This window comes from Leptonychotes weddellii, chromosome X (genome assembly GCF_054177405.1).
Source record: "Leptonychotes weddellii isolate Sample4059 chromosome X, ASM5417740v2, whole genome shotgun sequence".
Classification (NCBI taxonomy): Eukaryota; Metazoa; Chordata; class Mammalia; order Carnivora; family Phocidae; genus Leptonychotes; species Leptonychotes weddellii.
The window spans coordinates 39,630,711-39,646,574 of NC_138385.1; the positions used below are offsets into that span (position 1 = coordinate 39,630,711).

A 15,864-nucleotide genomic window follows, 5' to 3' on the forward strand; every position below is an offset into this window, starting at 1 on the left:
AAGTGGCATACCGCTAGTTCCTTGTGGTTTTGGAGGGGAAAAAAAAAAAATCCCATTTGATTCCTCAGCTCGGTGATTTCCTATGATGCCTGTTTTTGTGAATGATATTTATGGATCCCCCTTTCCAGACAATTGCCTTGGAAAGTTATGTAACCAGATACTGATCTGAAGAAAAGACAGACCTGAAGGTTATAAAGTGTTGAATTTGTCTAAAGTTGAGTTCTTGTTTACAGGAGGAGAGCCTGGGACCCTTTTTGCTAGGTTAGCTTTCTCCTTTGCTGAGTCTGAGCACTTGGAATATTTTAGTGCTGGCCTGCTGTGACTCACTGCCTGTCCAGCAGCTTAACAGATGCTTGAGCAAGACCACAATATGTCTCTCAGATAATTAAACACTGGGGCTACGCACAAAAGGACAAGTTTTTATGCATCATTTATGGGGACAGTTTATCATCAGCCCCTCATTTCCACTTTCTCAATACAGCGTAGTAAACTATGGTATTTGAGAATCCTTATGCTTTGCCCTTTTCCACTCCTCAAACCTGATACAATGCCGGTTTCCATCATTGTCATCCATGTTAGACAGATCTGCTCCATTTCAGTTGCAGGAAACATTCTTAGCAAACACTTACCCAGTGTGTTCAGCAGCAATCAGGCCATTGATGATGATGTAGAAGTTTATTAGAACATGAAGAGAGGAATTACCTACAAGTAATTCTGGAGTGCTGGCTACTAGGAGCCAAATGCCTCATAGGCAGAAATTCATATGAATAGCATGCATTTATTATATGTTGGCTGCCAGAAGTTTAAGCACTTGAGCTCAAACTTGCCATTAGACCCTCCCCAGCATGCGGGCCACCCACCAGTTGCAAGGCATGATGACACGACAGATAACCCGCCCTCCTTGGTAGCAGTATGGATACGGGTAGTAACCTAGTAAAGGTTCACAGACGCGGCGGCAGTAGCGGTTGCCTCGACGGCAGTAAATACAACAATAACCTCTCTCATCCAGCATGGGGTCAAATTCTATTCCATTTTCAGTCTGAAAGAAGAATAAACCGGGGTTGGAGGGGAAGCTTCACCAAGAAGAGGCCCACCAAGCAGGGAAGGACTACAAGACTACATGAGTTGGGGACTGATGAGAAGTTAAATTCCTTAGTCTGATCAAGATTGATCAAGATTGATTATGAATGAACCTCTTAGGGATTCCATGTTTCTTAAATATTTTTTTGTTAAAACAATGACCATTCTCCATTTAGTGACTTTGATCTAAGGGGTAGTGAGTTTTTTGAGGGCTCTTTGCTATCCCTCTAACAAGAGTAATATGAACGTAACTCACATAGTCATTTATTGGAAGTTCTTCCTCACTTGCTTGTCTGGTATGGCGGGTCTTTTCCACCTTCACTTGAGGGACCACCCACTGCTCGTTTTGTTCAATGCCTTTTTTTTCATTGGTAGGAAAGTGAAGATCTTCACCATCCTCCTCAAAGTCTTGTAACTCTGAAACTAAGGTAATAAACACAAAGTTGTGATTCACCTGCTTTGCAAATGGTTCCTGAAAGAAGTGCTTGGGGTTATGGTGTTGGGAATACAGTTTTTCATTGTGTCTTCTCACTGCCATCATTTAGGCAAACATGAACCACTTTTCCAAACTCCTACAGCTGCAATTTTGAAGAGATTTCCCAAAACAAATCTGACTATTCTAATGTACACAGACCTATTCTTTGCTCATTTGGCATCAAACACTTACTGCTTTGCCTTACCAGCATCCTAATTTTAAAGATGAGGATGGCACCTGGGTGACTCAGTCAGCTGGGCGTTGGACTCTTAGTTTTGGCTGGGATCATAATCTCAGAATCTTGGGATCGAGCCCTGTGTGGGACTCCATGCTGGGTGTGGAGTCTGCTTGGGATTCTCTCTCTCTCCCTCTGCCCCTCCCCCTGCTCACATGCTCTCTCTCTCATAAATAAATAAATAAATAAATAAAATCTTTAAAAAAATGAAGACAGGGAACCTAGGAGTCTCCCATAATGATTTTACCTATGATAGGTGCTCAGTAAATATTTTTTAGTTGCTGGATTTGATTCGGTGCCCTCTGTCTTCCTCCCTTTCCCCCTCTCTTTCCTGTCTTAAATTAAAAAAAAAAACAACTTTCTATTTAGAAATAATCTTACATTTACAGAAGAGTTGCAAAGGTAGTACAGAATTCCTATATACCCTTTATGTAGTTTCCCCTAATATTAGCATCTCACATAACCATGGTACAATTATGAAAACTAAGAAATTAACATTGGTACAATACTATTAAGTAAACTATAGACTTTATTCAGATTTCATCATTATTTCCACTAATGTCTTTTAGAAAAAGAATGCTGAAGCAGAGTTTCTAGCATCCAGTCCAGAATATCACATTGTATTTAGTCACCTTTTTTTTTAAGCTGCCAAAGAGTACCAGTAGATGCCTGCACTGGTTAGAGTGGCCTCTCTTGAGTAATATGGTAATCTAGGCTGTCTAGAATGAGGGAGGCTGGACTCTCTGTTAGCTGGGCAAAATAAGATGTCCAAAGACCTTTGCCTTCTTTATGAGCTGACTGGAAGTTGAGAGCTGGACTCTTCTACTCTAGAGCTGTAGCATTCAATCACTTTTATAGTGATTCCTAAAACAGCCACAAAGAAATTTGTATTATAGTGACTGTCCTATCTTCTCGGGGGGAATGCCGCCATTTGACACACAGAATCATTCTTGAGACAACAGGACATTGTTTGGCTCTTTTTTCCTCTGTTCTTGGGTTGGGTACATAATGGTTTGAGGAATAGTTTGGTATCCTGACTGCACTGAATATAGATGTGCAAAGAAAGATTAGATTTTTGCTATCACTAGTCACATTAGGGTGACATTACCTTTGCTGGGATATTTAAAAGCTTGTCAGCATTAATTTATCTGATATATAACTTGGCTGTAAAAAATTCCTTCTTTCCTTGGCAGTCAGCATATACAGTTTCATCTAAGAAGATATAAGCTGATCATTTGTTTTCTTAGAAATGTAGTCTCTAAATGATGGGAACATTAACCTGTTATTGACTTTAGAAAGAGGAGGAGAAAAAGGAGGAGGAGAAGAAGGCATACCTGCTATTAGAGTGGGATTGATCCAATACATGGTCACATTATCACAAATTTCCAGAATTTTGGAATTTTTCAGAAAGTCTCGGTTTTCAATAGGCTTTTCTGCTGGGACCCAAATCACGGACTGTTCAAAAAAAGTTGTGGTAATTTCTTCATTCTGAGAGAAGTAAGTTCGAGGTAGGGATAGGAGGAGAAATTAATAAAATGAGTGAGACATTATGGGATACTGGAAAACACTCTATTTTGAGTCTGAATAACAATTCCAATCCCAGGGCTGCCAGTGAACTAGCTCTGTCATGTGCATACAGTAGGTGCCCTTGGGAGAGTTAACAACTGATCCCTCTCTGGGGGTCTAACAGTAAGGCTGCTTACCGCAACAGGAGTTTTCTCTGCTACCATTTCACTCACAGCTAGGAAGGCTATCCATCATTTTCTGGGCCTCCCACTGGGCCATGTATGTTTTAATTGGGCTTCTGGAATCCTGAGTGATTTACATTTGTTTTTGCCCTTTTAAATGGATGTTGTGAGTGCCAGCATGTTTTAGGCTTGCAACTAAGATTACAAACAGGATTTGATCTCAAGCTGAAAAAACTCTTATAGTCCAAGCTGGTGAGATCAATTACATAACAACCGAACCTAATATTTGGGTTTTACAAGATTTGTCTGTTAATGGTGGCTAGTTGTAGTACAAAAGATGTCTTTTTTGTCTTAAAGTCAAGTCTCCAGCTTGTGACTTCACTGGCCTTACCACTATTTTACTTCTTTCACTCTAGATATATACAGTTTGTCTTACAGAGTTTTTTTTCTTATATTATCAAGAACACTGCCTTCTCTTTGGTTTCTTGTACCGGAAGTAGTTACCTTGTATACCTACTTCTTACTCACTTGTTTTTTAGGCCTTGACATTTCCCCTACTCTTAATAAGGCTTTTACTTGTCTCTTTGGTTGCTTTCTAGCTTTATGATTTCAGTGTTTTTATTTGTTCTCTGAAATATGGCTTTGTATAATTTTTCCCCTAGTCATTTAAAACTCAAAAGTCTTAGCTCCCTTGCCCTTGAGTCTGTAAAGACCTTGGGATGCATTGAAAGGGACTGTAGAAAAAAGGAGGTTGGTATGCTGACTAGCTTTGTTAGCAAAATCAAGGCTATTTATATAACTACTCTGCATGTTTAGCATGCACAAACCATAGATACAGTGGTGAAAACTATAGAATAAGAGGGGTTTTGTCATCCAGAACCACAAACTTATTTCATAAAAAAGTCTGTAGCCTGAATGAATATATATATATACACACATATATGGATTTTCTGAAGGTAAAGTAATCTCACTATCACGAGATAAATACTTATGTTATTTAAAAGATATGGCAAAATTGAGGAATAAATTGGGGCCAAAATGAGACATTATGAGCCTTTGCCTTTATCTTTTCAGAAAAATTAATCTTGTTGTTTTAGTTTAGGGCTTTAATTGCTGGCTGGCCCTACTCAAATGTTTACATTATTTTCTGTAAAAAGCAGCATATAGTACCTTTTTATCCTATTGATTTTCCTTTCATCTTACCCTTGCCTCCTGCAGCAATTTCTAATATCCTGGAAGTTCTGTTCCTCAGATGCATTGAATTTATGCTTATTTTTAAAAAAATCTCCAAAATTTTTCACTACCATAGGCCTTGAGAGCAGAGCATCATCTTTGGGAAAGCTTCTTCTTTTTCTTGGAAATTCTAGTAACTAAGGCCTGTAATTTTTCTGGCCATAAGGAGACCAGTGGCATGTCTGGGAGAACCAATGATAGCTCTGAGACTTGGGTAAAGGAAAGGATAAAGTGCTCCCTATCCCACCTCACCCTCCCTCGCCCCCACAATAAGAAAACCAAAAGCAAAAGATAAATGGGTAGGCGAGAATTAAAATGGAAAGAGCTATGTAGGAAGATAGTGAAAAAGAATGGGGGAGAGAGAGAAGAAAGAGGTCTTTACAGTATATAGAGAGACCACTGTGCCATTGCCATAATTTCATTTTAGATTTGCCAGTTAAACACTAAAACAAAGCCAAACAAACCAAACAAACATTTGTTTCTTCTGGCTACAGGGGGAATGTGTTGCCACAAGATGGCCTTAGCTAAGGTTCGCCTTATTGCTTCACTGATAGCAACACACTTTAGTTACAGACAGAGTATCAGGGAAACATTAAGAACTTGAAGGGCTTTAGTGGTGGCTGTGTTTTAGGCCATAATCCTCCATCTCCCACTAGGCTTTCGGGGGCCATTTAGTGATTGCACCAGTATCTTAGGTTACCTTACCCTGGCCTGGCATTATGTTTTCAGAGAATTTGTATTACACTGTAGTTCTCACCTTCTTTGCTTTTGCCTTTCCAGGTGAGGTTAAATGCAGATTATTCCATTAGCAGCCCAGCATACAATGGTAAAGTGAATGAACTAAAATTTTTAAAATGAGTGAATGCCACAGTGTGATAAAGTGGCAAGGATCTCAGGTGGTCTTGGGACTTTTGTTTTTTAAGACTTTATCTTTAAGCAGGATTGTTTTTGTTCCTCCAACTTACCCCTCTTAACTAGAACTTTGGTTTGGAAGCAAATGTACATAATGTTAAAGTCTACCCACGTATAAAAGTACAGTTGTGCACCTAACAGCATGAACTTTAGTTTTTTGAAAGCCTGAGTTCAAGATCCCAATCTGCTCGTCACCGTGTGACCTTGGGCAAGTCACTTTTTGGTTCTGAACCAAGGTTCCACATGGGAAAATGGGGATAATGATAGCACCTACCTATAGGGTCATTGTGAGAATCAAATGAGAGTGAAGCATTTAGTACAATATCTGGCACATAGTTAACACCCAATAAATGATGGCTTTTCCTACCACTATTAATATTCTTACGTACCTCATCTATTTCCTCCTCTGGTTCAGAAAATTCAGGAATCACTTTAATCTGAGTTTTGATGAAGCATTTTTGAAGACCTACAAAGTAGATGCCAGTGTAACCCTATAAACAGACAAACAAAACAAAACAAAACAAAACTTCCTGAAATAGCCAAAGTTAATGAGTTCCCTGATCCGTTAAGGCCCCAGGATGGCAAAATCTGAATTCAAAGGAAAGCTTTGTCTTATAAATTAAGTGGAGCCTTAAGGCTATTTTTAACTTGACTAAAATGTTCTAATATTTTAAGTGGGAACCCTTGAGAGGGGGAGTATCCAACTTACATTTTTAAAGTCATGTACTTCTAATGTTTCATCAGTGCCATTTCCACTTCTGAATATTTCAGTTCTGGTCACAGGATCAATTTCCATGTAAATCTTCTTCTTCTCTCCATTGCTGTAGAAAGTGTGCTCCATGTCATATGTCTGGAATAACAGAGGAAAACAAGCTCTAAGATACTCGGTGTGTCCCTTCATAAGACACTTTAATTGCATAATATTTGGGGCACCTTCTCTTTCTGGAGCCTTTGTGGTGAGGTGCCATCTCAGCAGCTTACCATTGGGATTTCTCTGAGACTCAAGATTAAAGTGAGGTGCTTTTTGGCACTGGAGCTGATATGGGGATCCCTTCAGAGCCGGTATTTTGTATTCAACCTAAGTTGCTGAACTAATCACTAAAATTCCAACAGTTTTCTTGGCAGCCTGGACTAAATAGCAAATGATATTTTTGCAAACCAGCCTGTAAAGTATTTTCCCCTTATGTTAAACTGATGCTGCTTCTTTAAGTTACCACTTCCTTTCCAAGTGCTCACCCCCTCTCTCTCCCTGAAATTCACTGGGGCTGAGAAAGAGATTTGAACACATTTAGAATGCTTAGGTATTGCTCTTTATTTCCTTATCTATCCAGGGCTTTAATATTACCTCAATAGTCTTGGGTCTGTCTTTTTTAGAATCTGAAGACCATTCTCCTTGGCCAATATTAGGTAATAGTCTTACCCTGACCTCAACTGCATCCTTTTCCCTTTCAACTCCAGGAAACATTTATTGCCTTCCCCTGACCTTCTCTTTTATGGGCTAATCAAACCCACTCAGTTTATTCCTGCGTTCTGTTTTCCAAACCTAATTCAGTTGGCTTCAAGTTCTCCTGTATATAGAATTCAGCAACTGTGTCAAGTGCCCCGCACTAAGTAATATGGTATCTTCCAAGAACAGTGCCTTGGAAAGGCTTCTTATCAGGTCATTCTTGAGTGGTTGCAGCAAAACCCCAGACTCTCTCCGGCCCTCTAAAAGTGACAATTTTTTTCTTAGGACCAAGAGGACCAGTCCCATCAAGTGTCCCAGTATAGGAGTAAGCCCATTAGCTATAACTGATGACACATTTGTAGCTAGAAACAAACAACAAACCTAAAGTAATTCACTACCTATCATAAACCAAGCCAGACCTGATGGGCATGTGGAAATCTGTCTTATCCCTATTTTTAGGAGGCCATCTGCTATCATACTCATTTTTCCTTAGGAAAAAAACTGGGTAAACTAAAATCCCCCTAAAACAAGTCATCTATAGAGCCAACGTTGCTTTCTAATGATATGGTTCCCAGTGATAGCATTTTAGAGCTTGTACTGGGTTGGGTTGCTTTTTAATGTCTGCCAGTGTCTGTGACTAAATGTTAGTTTAACCTGGTCAAATTTTCCACAACTGAAGTAGAGAAATGAGTTGGAAAGGTTTGTAGAAACAATGTTATATCAAGTGTGAAAAGTCTATGTAACTGCTGAATAGGAAGAGACAATGTCATTTACCTCCTTGTCTCTACAGTGCCTTGGACAGGGCCATTGCTTAAGTATTGAGTGTACTCAATTAAGTATTAAGTATTCAACATAAGTTTTTCCTACCAATGACAAATTCTCATCTTCATAAAGAGACATTTTGAACATTGGCAATGTCTTTTAAGAAACTATACTTTAAAAGGGGAAGGAAAATGGTATTTACAACCTTCCAGCCACTGCGGTTAACGCAGGAAGTCTGGCCTGGTTTGTGACAGGTAGCAAACAAATTCCTTTAGGCTTGTTATTTGCTTCTAGTTATAAATATGTCCTCAATTCCAGCTCTGCAGCCAGCTTGAGAAACTTCTACCTATGGCAACAAATTGAACTCTCAGTCAGCCTGACCTAAGTAGAGGACAGAGGCATCTACTTCAGATCTGGTCTTGTCAGATCTCCCAAAAGGAGGGAATTTCTTCAGAAATACTATCCATTGTTGAGACAAATGTCGACACTACTAGTCATTGGGGGTGGGGTGAGGTGTTTGTTTCATCAGTAACACTACTGATGGATTATTGCATGGAAAAATGAGGTTAGAGACTAGGGGATGTTGGAATGCTGCCTACCTGGGCAAAAGAAAAATAGAGGCTGTATTTTCAATCATTAGTAGAAGACTATGGAACCATACTGGTGACATTTAGAATTTCAGTGTACTTCTGTGGAATGAGTTTTCCTGCACTGTTGGCAATGCACTTCATTTGGACACCTTGCTAGATGAAAACTATTGGAAACTGCCAAGCTCAGCAGATCTTGATTACTTTCAACATTACTTCAAAGAGGTTTTTTGGTTTTTTGTTTAGTTTAGTTTTGTTTTTTGTTTTGATGGAGGAGAAGGGGTCAATTCTGATTGTATCCACTAACCAGCTTCTTGGCTTTTTTTTTTTTAAAGCAGTGATAGATTGCTAATTGGAGTGAGATCAGAAAGACTTCATTTATATGTGAATCCTGGATAAGGGGTGGGGGTGGAAAGCTATATATTCACCCAGATGGAATTCTACTATCAAAGGTGTCCTTTTAGAACAGACTGTCCTTGTCTAGGAAGATGATGCCTGTGGCCCACTTTGGACTGTTTGGGGATGGGTTTGAGCAAATCCAGACATACTGTCTCGCCCAGGTCCCTGTGGAGCACATTGCCTGGGTAATGGCTATGCAAGTTCCACTGGCCCATATGAAGACTGAGCTCATGACTTTGGCCTCAGAAATACTTTTCTCTCTACTAAGCTCACTGGCTCAGGGGCTGAGGGTCTTTCTGGAGAGGAAGGAATAAATGGTTTTGTCCTTTCCAGGCACTAACTAAAGCAGAGAGAGGATGACTGGCCTGAGAGAGGTATGACTGGGCTCTCAGTAGCTCATCTCACACTGCCCCCCAACTCAGCTTTACTTCAAGAAGGACAGAACAAGGACAGAGTGTGATGAGGAGTACACGTCTGTCAAGTTGGCAAATGGGGAAAGTTAATCATTGGTGTTTCTAGGGAACCTAGTTCTTTTCATATCCTGTTCACTTTGTACCTTCTTAGTCCTTCCCCTTCTTCCCATCTCCCTCTATCCCTTTGTCTCCTGTCTAGACATCTTGGAATCTCATGGAGTGCCAGGTCCCTTATGTCAAAGAAGAAATCAATTTGACAAATGATTTCACACTAAGATGATCGGGATGGGTATTTGTCTCTTAAAAAATGAGTGCAATACTTAATTCTAAGGAATGAATTACTAATGATGGATTTTAAGAAGAATGACACCAGGAATAAGAGATATTTTGGAGGCAAGGGCATCCTTCCAGCACAACTCAAATAGGTTCCTATTCTACCCACATGTAGGGCTGCTCTTAATTATAAGGACCAGAACACTGGAGTGGGACAGGGAAGCCTATGGAGTGGAATATGACTCAGATGTGAAATGAAATAGATATGTGATTCAGTTCAGGCAGTGAGAGATGTAAGAAGAGCACACTGAGAAAACATGGAGCAAAAACAAACTCATTTCTCTTCCCTGCCCAGGAATTCTTTCCTCAATCCAGTTAAAGCCTCCACTCAGGTAGCAAATGAGCCCTAACATCCCCCTTTCACAATTTTCCCTGTTTCTTGCCTCAGTCTGTGGCAATCTCTGAGAGTAGAAAAGAAAGCTTTTTATAAAAAGTAATGTTGCCAGAGACCTCAGTGTGATGTATCTGTTCTGGGGGCAAGTATCTTTAGCCTTTCCTAAAAGGGATTTGAGGACATTTGGCTTAGGTTTGCCTCTTGAAGCCCGTGATTAATCTAGCTGCTCTTCTCTCCACCTTCATCCTTTACTGTCTGTTTATGAGGTACACTCTCCAAAGGTGAAATACATGCTCAGAATAGCTGGCTAGCAGGTGTTAGGCTGGAAGGAAGGGAAGAGAATGCATTGTACCATTTTATTACCAACCTAGCCTGTGGGAATTAAAGGGCCTCTGGGTATTTCTTTACCAACACAGAGCAGACAGATTGTTTCTTATGCAAAGTTGGACTTCTGTATCTTCAATCACCAGTTCTCAGCCCTGAAAAAAATTGGCATAAGCAGCACAGACATTCCTCTTTTTCAACAAGAAAAAAACCATTTCTTTCATCTATAGACTCAAGTTGGCTGGGAAGTTATCCCATGCCCACTGTTCCCACCACCCCTTATTCTTAAATGCAACGTAAGAACAGTAGAAAGAATCCTTAGACCATGTTCTAGTCCTAGCCTCAACTTTGCCACTTAAAAGCTGTGTGACCTTGGGCAAGTCACCAAGTTTCTCTGGAGTTTCAGTTCCCATCTTTATCTCCCATGCCTTGCCAGATGCAATGTTGAGTAGTTGACAAAATTAGTTCTGCTCAGATTTGGGCTAACACCTGTTAGGTTGATGATCGGACTGCTACTACCTGTTAATCACCTGGCTGCTTTCCTTATACAGCCCCAATGCCACTCTCAGTGGCTGAAAGACAGCTCCCTTTGAGGACCCAGGTTTCCCTTGCTGGTGCCATGTAAGTTGCTCAGCAAATGCTGCCTTAGGAGAATGAAGGGACTGAATAAGAATGTGCCCACAGTAGCCAGAGTCCTGGTACACATAATTGGGGCTGCCTCCTAATAGCTCAGAGCAAAAGTTGGCCCAGTGAGAGTTGCTGTTTGTGTGAGGATGAACTTTGCTCCTGCAATGGTTTGGGAGGAAAATGAAATGAAGAGAAGTCTTCTTTTTTAAAATGCTGATGTGGCACCATCTGGAGAAGCTCAGTCCCTCTGCTAAAGAGATTTCAGCTACAACTCCAACTTTTTCCTTGAGGGTATGAATGCTTCTCCAGACCCACATTTTATCCACCAAACTGCTGTGTAGGAAAGCCCAGGGAACTCAGGAAGGAGAGTTGTATCAATTGTGTGCTAAGAAGAGGAGTAGAAGAAGAAGAAAATGGGTCTCTGGCCAATGCTAGCATTAGAGAAACAGGCCCAGGAAAGCTGGATCCAGACTTAGCAAGGAAGTGTTTTTTCTAAGCAAAGGATTTCTAGCCTATGATGATAATTGGGCTTGCAAACCTGGGTGAGGCTGTCTTAATGATTATTTGTAGTTGAGGTTGGGGGGAGAGGGCAGAAGGATGCCCACCTATCCCTACCACTTCTCTTGTCATTCTGATAGTATGTAGGAGTTATGAAGACGCTCCCAGTAATCTGTTGATTGCTGTGTGGCCTTAGGACTTACGGTTTCTAAAGAGCCCTAAAGTCACCAGGCAGTTCCTAGATATGGCAGGAAGGGCAGAATTTCATTTATTTAAATTATCATCTTTCTGCCTCATTCTTCAAAGGGTTAGAGGGGATAGGTTATAAGGTCTGTGCTGCATCTATAAATTGTTGGTTTAAAGGCTGGGATTTTTATGACTTGTTTTCTCCATGTTGGATTAATTAGCTGGGGAGTTGGCTTCTAATTGTTTCAAGTTAAATGTGTAATGCAGGGAGGTTTAAAGAAGAATGTTCCTCTAGGGAATTGGCTTCAAATATCCCTGAGCAGTCACTGCGTGGAAGTGGAACCTCATTGTGATGTGCTCTCAAAATCTCTGGGACTGAATAGGTCCCTTCTGCTTAGTTGAGAAAGCTGAATACAGAATTTGATGGTCTGGCTTTCATTCAGCTCAAGTGGCTCCTATATGTGGTTGTGGGTTAGGGGTCTGTAGCCTATAAGGGAGTGCAGCAGCTACCCCAGAGTTAATCCCTTTTGTTTCACTTCATTTTGATGCCTTTCTGTTTCTGGAGTGTGTGTGTGTTTGTTTGTGTGTGTGTGTGTGTGTGTGTGTGTATGCATGCGTGCACGTGTGCTCAAGCCTGAGGTGAGGAAAGGTAATCAAACATGTCTTACTCCCACTTTGGGATCAGGAATCTGGATCTTTTGTATACACCAAGGTGGGAGGTAATAGAAGGAAAAGAACGACTTACTGGCATGGAAATGTCAACACCAGATGTAAGACGTTAAGTAAATACTGTTTACTTTAAACAGATGTCAAAAAAACGAAATAAAAAGGAGATATGATGGAGGCTAGAGGAGCAAACACTAAGAGCTTGGAGGAAGCCCCAGGAGAGCAACAAATCTCTCCATCCATAAGCACAACAGCATCAACAATTCTGTCCACCAAGGGCCCCGTGGTCCCCACAGGTCCCATAGGTTGTAAAGGAAAGTCCAGAAGAGCCTGGATTTTAATCTGCTGTTATTTCTTGCTAGGCCATACTCTTAAGGGGAGAGTCTTTAATTTGTGCAAGATGCCTGGATCCTTTTCTTTTGCAAATCTTTTCCCAAGACTAATCTGACTACTTTTCTCTTCCCAGGATTCATAAGTCAGCTCCAAGGCAGACTTATTGGCAATCTTAGCCATTGGAAACATAGATGGTCTCTTGGACTCTTTGTCTGGGAATTGAAGGTAGTGGTAGACTGAGGGAAGCATTCACATCTCCAGCTGGTTCTTTAGTTTTCGATGGACCCAGTCTGGTCTTGTGGTGAAGGCCAGGACTTAAATATCAAAGACTATAAATTGCAACTCCCCAGTTGGAATGGGGAACAAATAACCTTTGTTCATGATGGAAAAAGTTTACCTAGGAGACACCTATTGTCTTTTACCAGATTACTTTGCAATAATTTTGTTCATTTCTGAGAATCCCTTTGCTGAAAAGCACATCCCAAGATGGATTACTTCGTGAGTGATTTGATTCTTGATAAACTTTATTTGGTAGCGTACCCCACCTCTTCTGTGCATGCACTGAATAGGTTTTACTTTTGGTTTGAGGAATCACAGAATTGTTCCTTATAATGCATTAAAAAGGGAACTGACGTGAGAAGCAAAGATGATATAATACGGAAGCAGAGGGAACCATGGGCCCTGTTAGTGAGTTTGGCACCTTGCAAGATAAAAGCAAGGTCTTACTTAGTCATTTATAGTTGCACTGAGGCAAATAACATTGAAAGTTTAGAAAAACACATAAACTTCAAAATAGCATTTGCAGTACCAACAGCTACAATAAAACAAGAAAGGCCATCTGGCCCCATGTTTAGTCATGCTTGCACAGGTGGTCAAAAGGGCTAGCTACCTACCACACTCAGTTAAGTACATTATGACCATGGAGAACAAAAGGGGTTATTGTCCTCTAACTCACCTATAATTGTCTAAAGGATCCAATAATATTCAATTTGTGGGGCAGCACATTACCTAGGGAATTGGCTAAGTGGTAGCCCAATTGGATTGGAAGGCATTTTGGCACTTTTATTCATTTGCTGTTTCCTTCCTGATATCTATTTCTTTGTCCACCTTGATAGCCTGAATATAGGTGGATTCTCTAGAAAGAAATGTGAACAGAAAGTAGTTCAGAAGCAGGGCACAGTGCAAGAGATGAGAGAGAGAGAGAGAGAGAGAGAGAAGGAGGGAGAGAGAGGGGAGAGAGAGAGAGAATGAGAGAAATGGATAACTATAGGCATTGGGTGATGCCTGAAATCCTTTCTGGAACAAGGTGTAAATAAAAAGGTGAACCAACAAGATGGGCTGCTTTGCTTTTCATTCTCCTTCCTATTTAAACTTGATAAGATAGCCTCTGGGACTAAATGAAACTGGGTATGGCAATAGAGGTGAAGAATCCAAGGGTAACTATGCCTTATTTCTCTGTTTTCTTTTGGACACTTGTTCAGTTAATTTTCTATTTTCTCTCCTTTGCCTCTCCTTTTTCATCTATCCATATTCTTTCCTCTCTGCTCCTATCACTCCTTTGGCTCTCAGTAGTCCATGCTAACCCATTTTCTTCTTGTCTCTCATTCTCCCTCCTGGATATATGCCCTTCTCTTCCTACATCTGTTATGAAATAGAAATGAGCATCTCATGATAACAAATTAATAGCAAAAGTAACAACAACCCACATGCAGAGAGAAAAATGTGGCAAAGACAGAAAACCATCTACATACCTTGTAGCTTGTACATTTATTACTTATCTCTTAAATGGAAATTGTTAGCATCAAGGAACTATGATTTTCTTTGGGTCACATCTAAACTTGCTTATTGCATGTGAGTCTGGGAGTAATCATAACATTAAGGTACACTAATATCAACTACAGTGGCCACCTAGGTATACCAAATGATCTCGCTATCAGAAGCTTTCGGAGGTACCTGTGATTAATGACTTGTTTCTACCTTGTGGCATTACTATCTCAGTGGGTCAGTGACAATTGTGGCTGGTGAGGAGCCAAAAAGCTCTAGTTTTTTTTGTTTTTAAGTCATAAATACATGTGAAGTCAGGTATGAGAATTGCTTCTTCTGAAAAGGAGTTAGCTGCCTGTCCTCAGAGCAGATGCGTTAAGTCAGAAACATAATCCCTGAAAATCCTTTGCTGCCATTTCTGGTGATTTCTTCTTATGTGGTGGTATAATTACTTTCCATCAGCTTCTGCCCAGATAATTGAAAGAAAGATGAAAAGTATTTTTTTCTTACAGTAAAAATTTGCTTCTAGGAGGAGTCTTAACTTCTTAAAGCCGAGCATTATTAAAAAGTGCGTAATTCTACTCCTATTACTACTAACTGAAATACAGAAAACATATTTTTCCCTTACCAAAATAATTAGGCAAATAAAAGAAAGCAAAATCTTGATTCAGTTTTTCATACCACCAGAAAATATATGCAAAAGGGACTTAATGATTTTCATTTCAGAGTAATATACATGTCAAGCACTAATTAAATTCAATCAAACTCAAAACAGAAGCATTAGATATTAATGTGCATTTACTTACTTTTTTGGGTGTCTCCGACCAGAAGTGCTTGCCCCCCCAAAACAGGACAATTAGAGTTAGGGCCAGGATACCAAACACCAATCCACAAATCTTAAGTGATTTACATATCTTCTTGGATTTAAAAGCTTCTGCCTAAGCAAAGAACAGAGAGAATAAAACAATACACAATAGCTCTTAAAATAGCAAGCCATACTTCAAAGTCACCTTTGATTTCACTTTCTAATGTTCACATTGCGATACGATAAATCTGTGAAACCATGCTTCTGCTCAAAAGGGAAAAAATATGAATCAACTTACATTTAGAATGTGACAGTCCTCACAGTTCTCTGGAGGATTCTTTGCCATGCTCTCTCAGCACACAGTACTCTTTTCCTGCTTTGAGAGGACTGAGAGACCACTGCTGAGGTGGAGTTGCAAGTGAGTCAGCTAACAGATGCCAGAGGAGAAGCTGAATTTATATGGCTCAAATATGTCATACCAGAGCCTGAGGGAGCCCAGGGGGCTCCTGTGCTGTGATTTGTTACATAGATATACCCATATATGTATATAACTTCTGTGCACAGAATTCCATCCAGAATGGCAAAGACAGAAGGTTATAATGAAAACTATTGTCCTGGGGGTTGGCTTGGAAGGGGACCAAACCTAGGACACATTGAAATGATTTTTCACTATGAACTTAAAATATCAGTGGCAACACATGCTGCACACTCCAGAAATAAGCAAACAAAACAAAAAAGGAATGAAGTCCTGATTTCAATTCCA

The 15,864-nt window shown here is 40.2% G+C and overlaps 1 protein-coding gene across 1 annotated transcript; it reads right to left on the reverse strand.

Annotated features, from left to right (window-relative positions):
- Window positions 1–656: 656 nt before the first annotated feature.
- TNMD (tenomodulin) lies at window positions 657–15,581 on the reverse strand. The gene is made up of 7 exons (XM_081809416.1): window positions 15,400–15,581; window positions 15,103–15,234; window positions 6,333–6,473; window positions 6,013–6,114; window positions 3,125–3,278; window positions 1,337–1,503; window positions 657–1,039 (listed from the first exon to the last, which is right to left on the reverse strand). Exons 1-7 carry the CDS (start codon window positions 15,445–15,447, stop codon window positions 830–832), a joined length of 954 nt encoding a protein of 317 aa, XP_081665542.1. The 5' UTR covers window positions 15,448–15,581; the 3' UTR covers window positions 657–829.
- Between the last annotated feature and the right edge of the window lie 283 nt (window positions 15,582–15,864).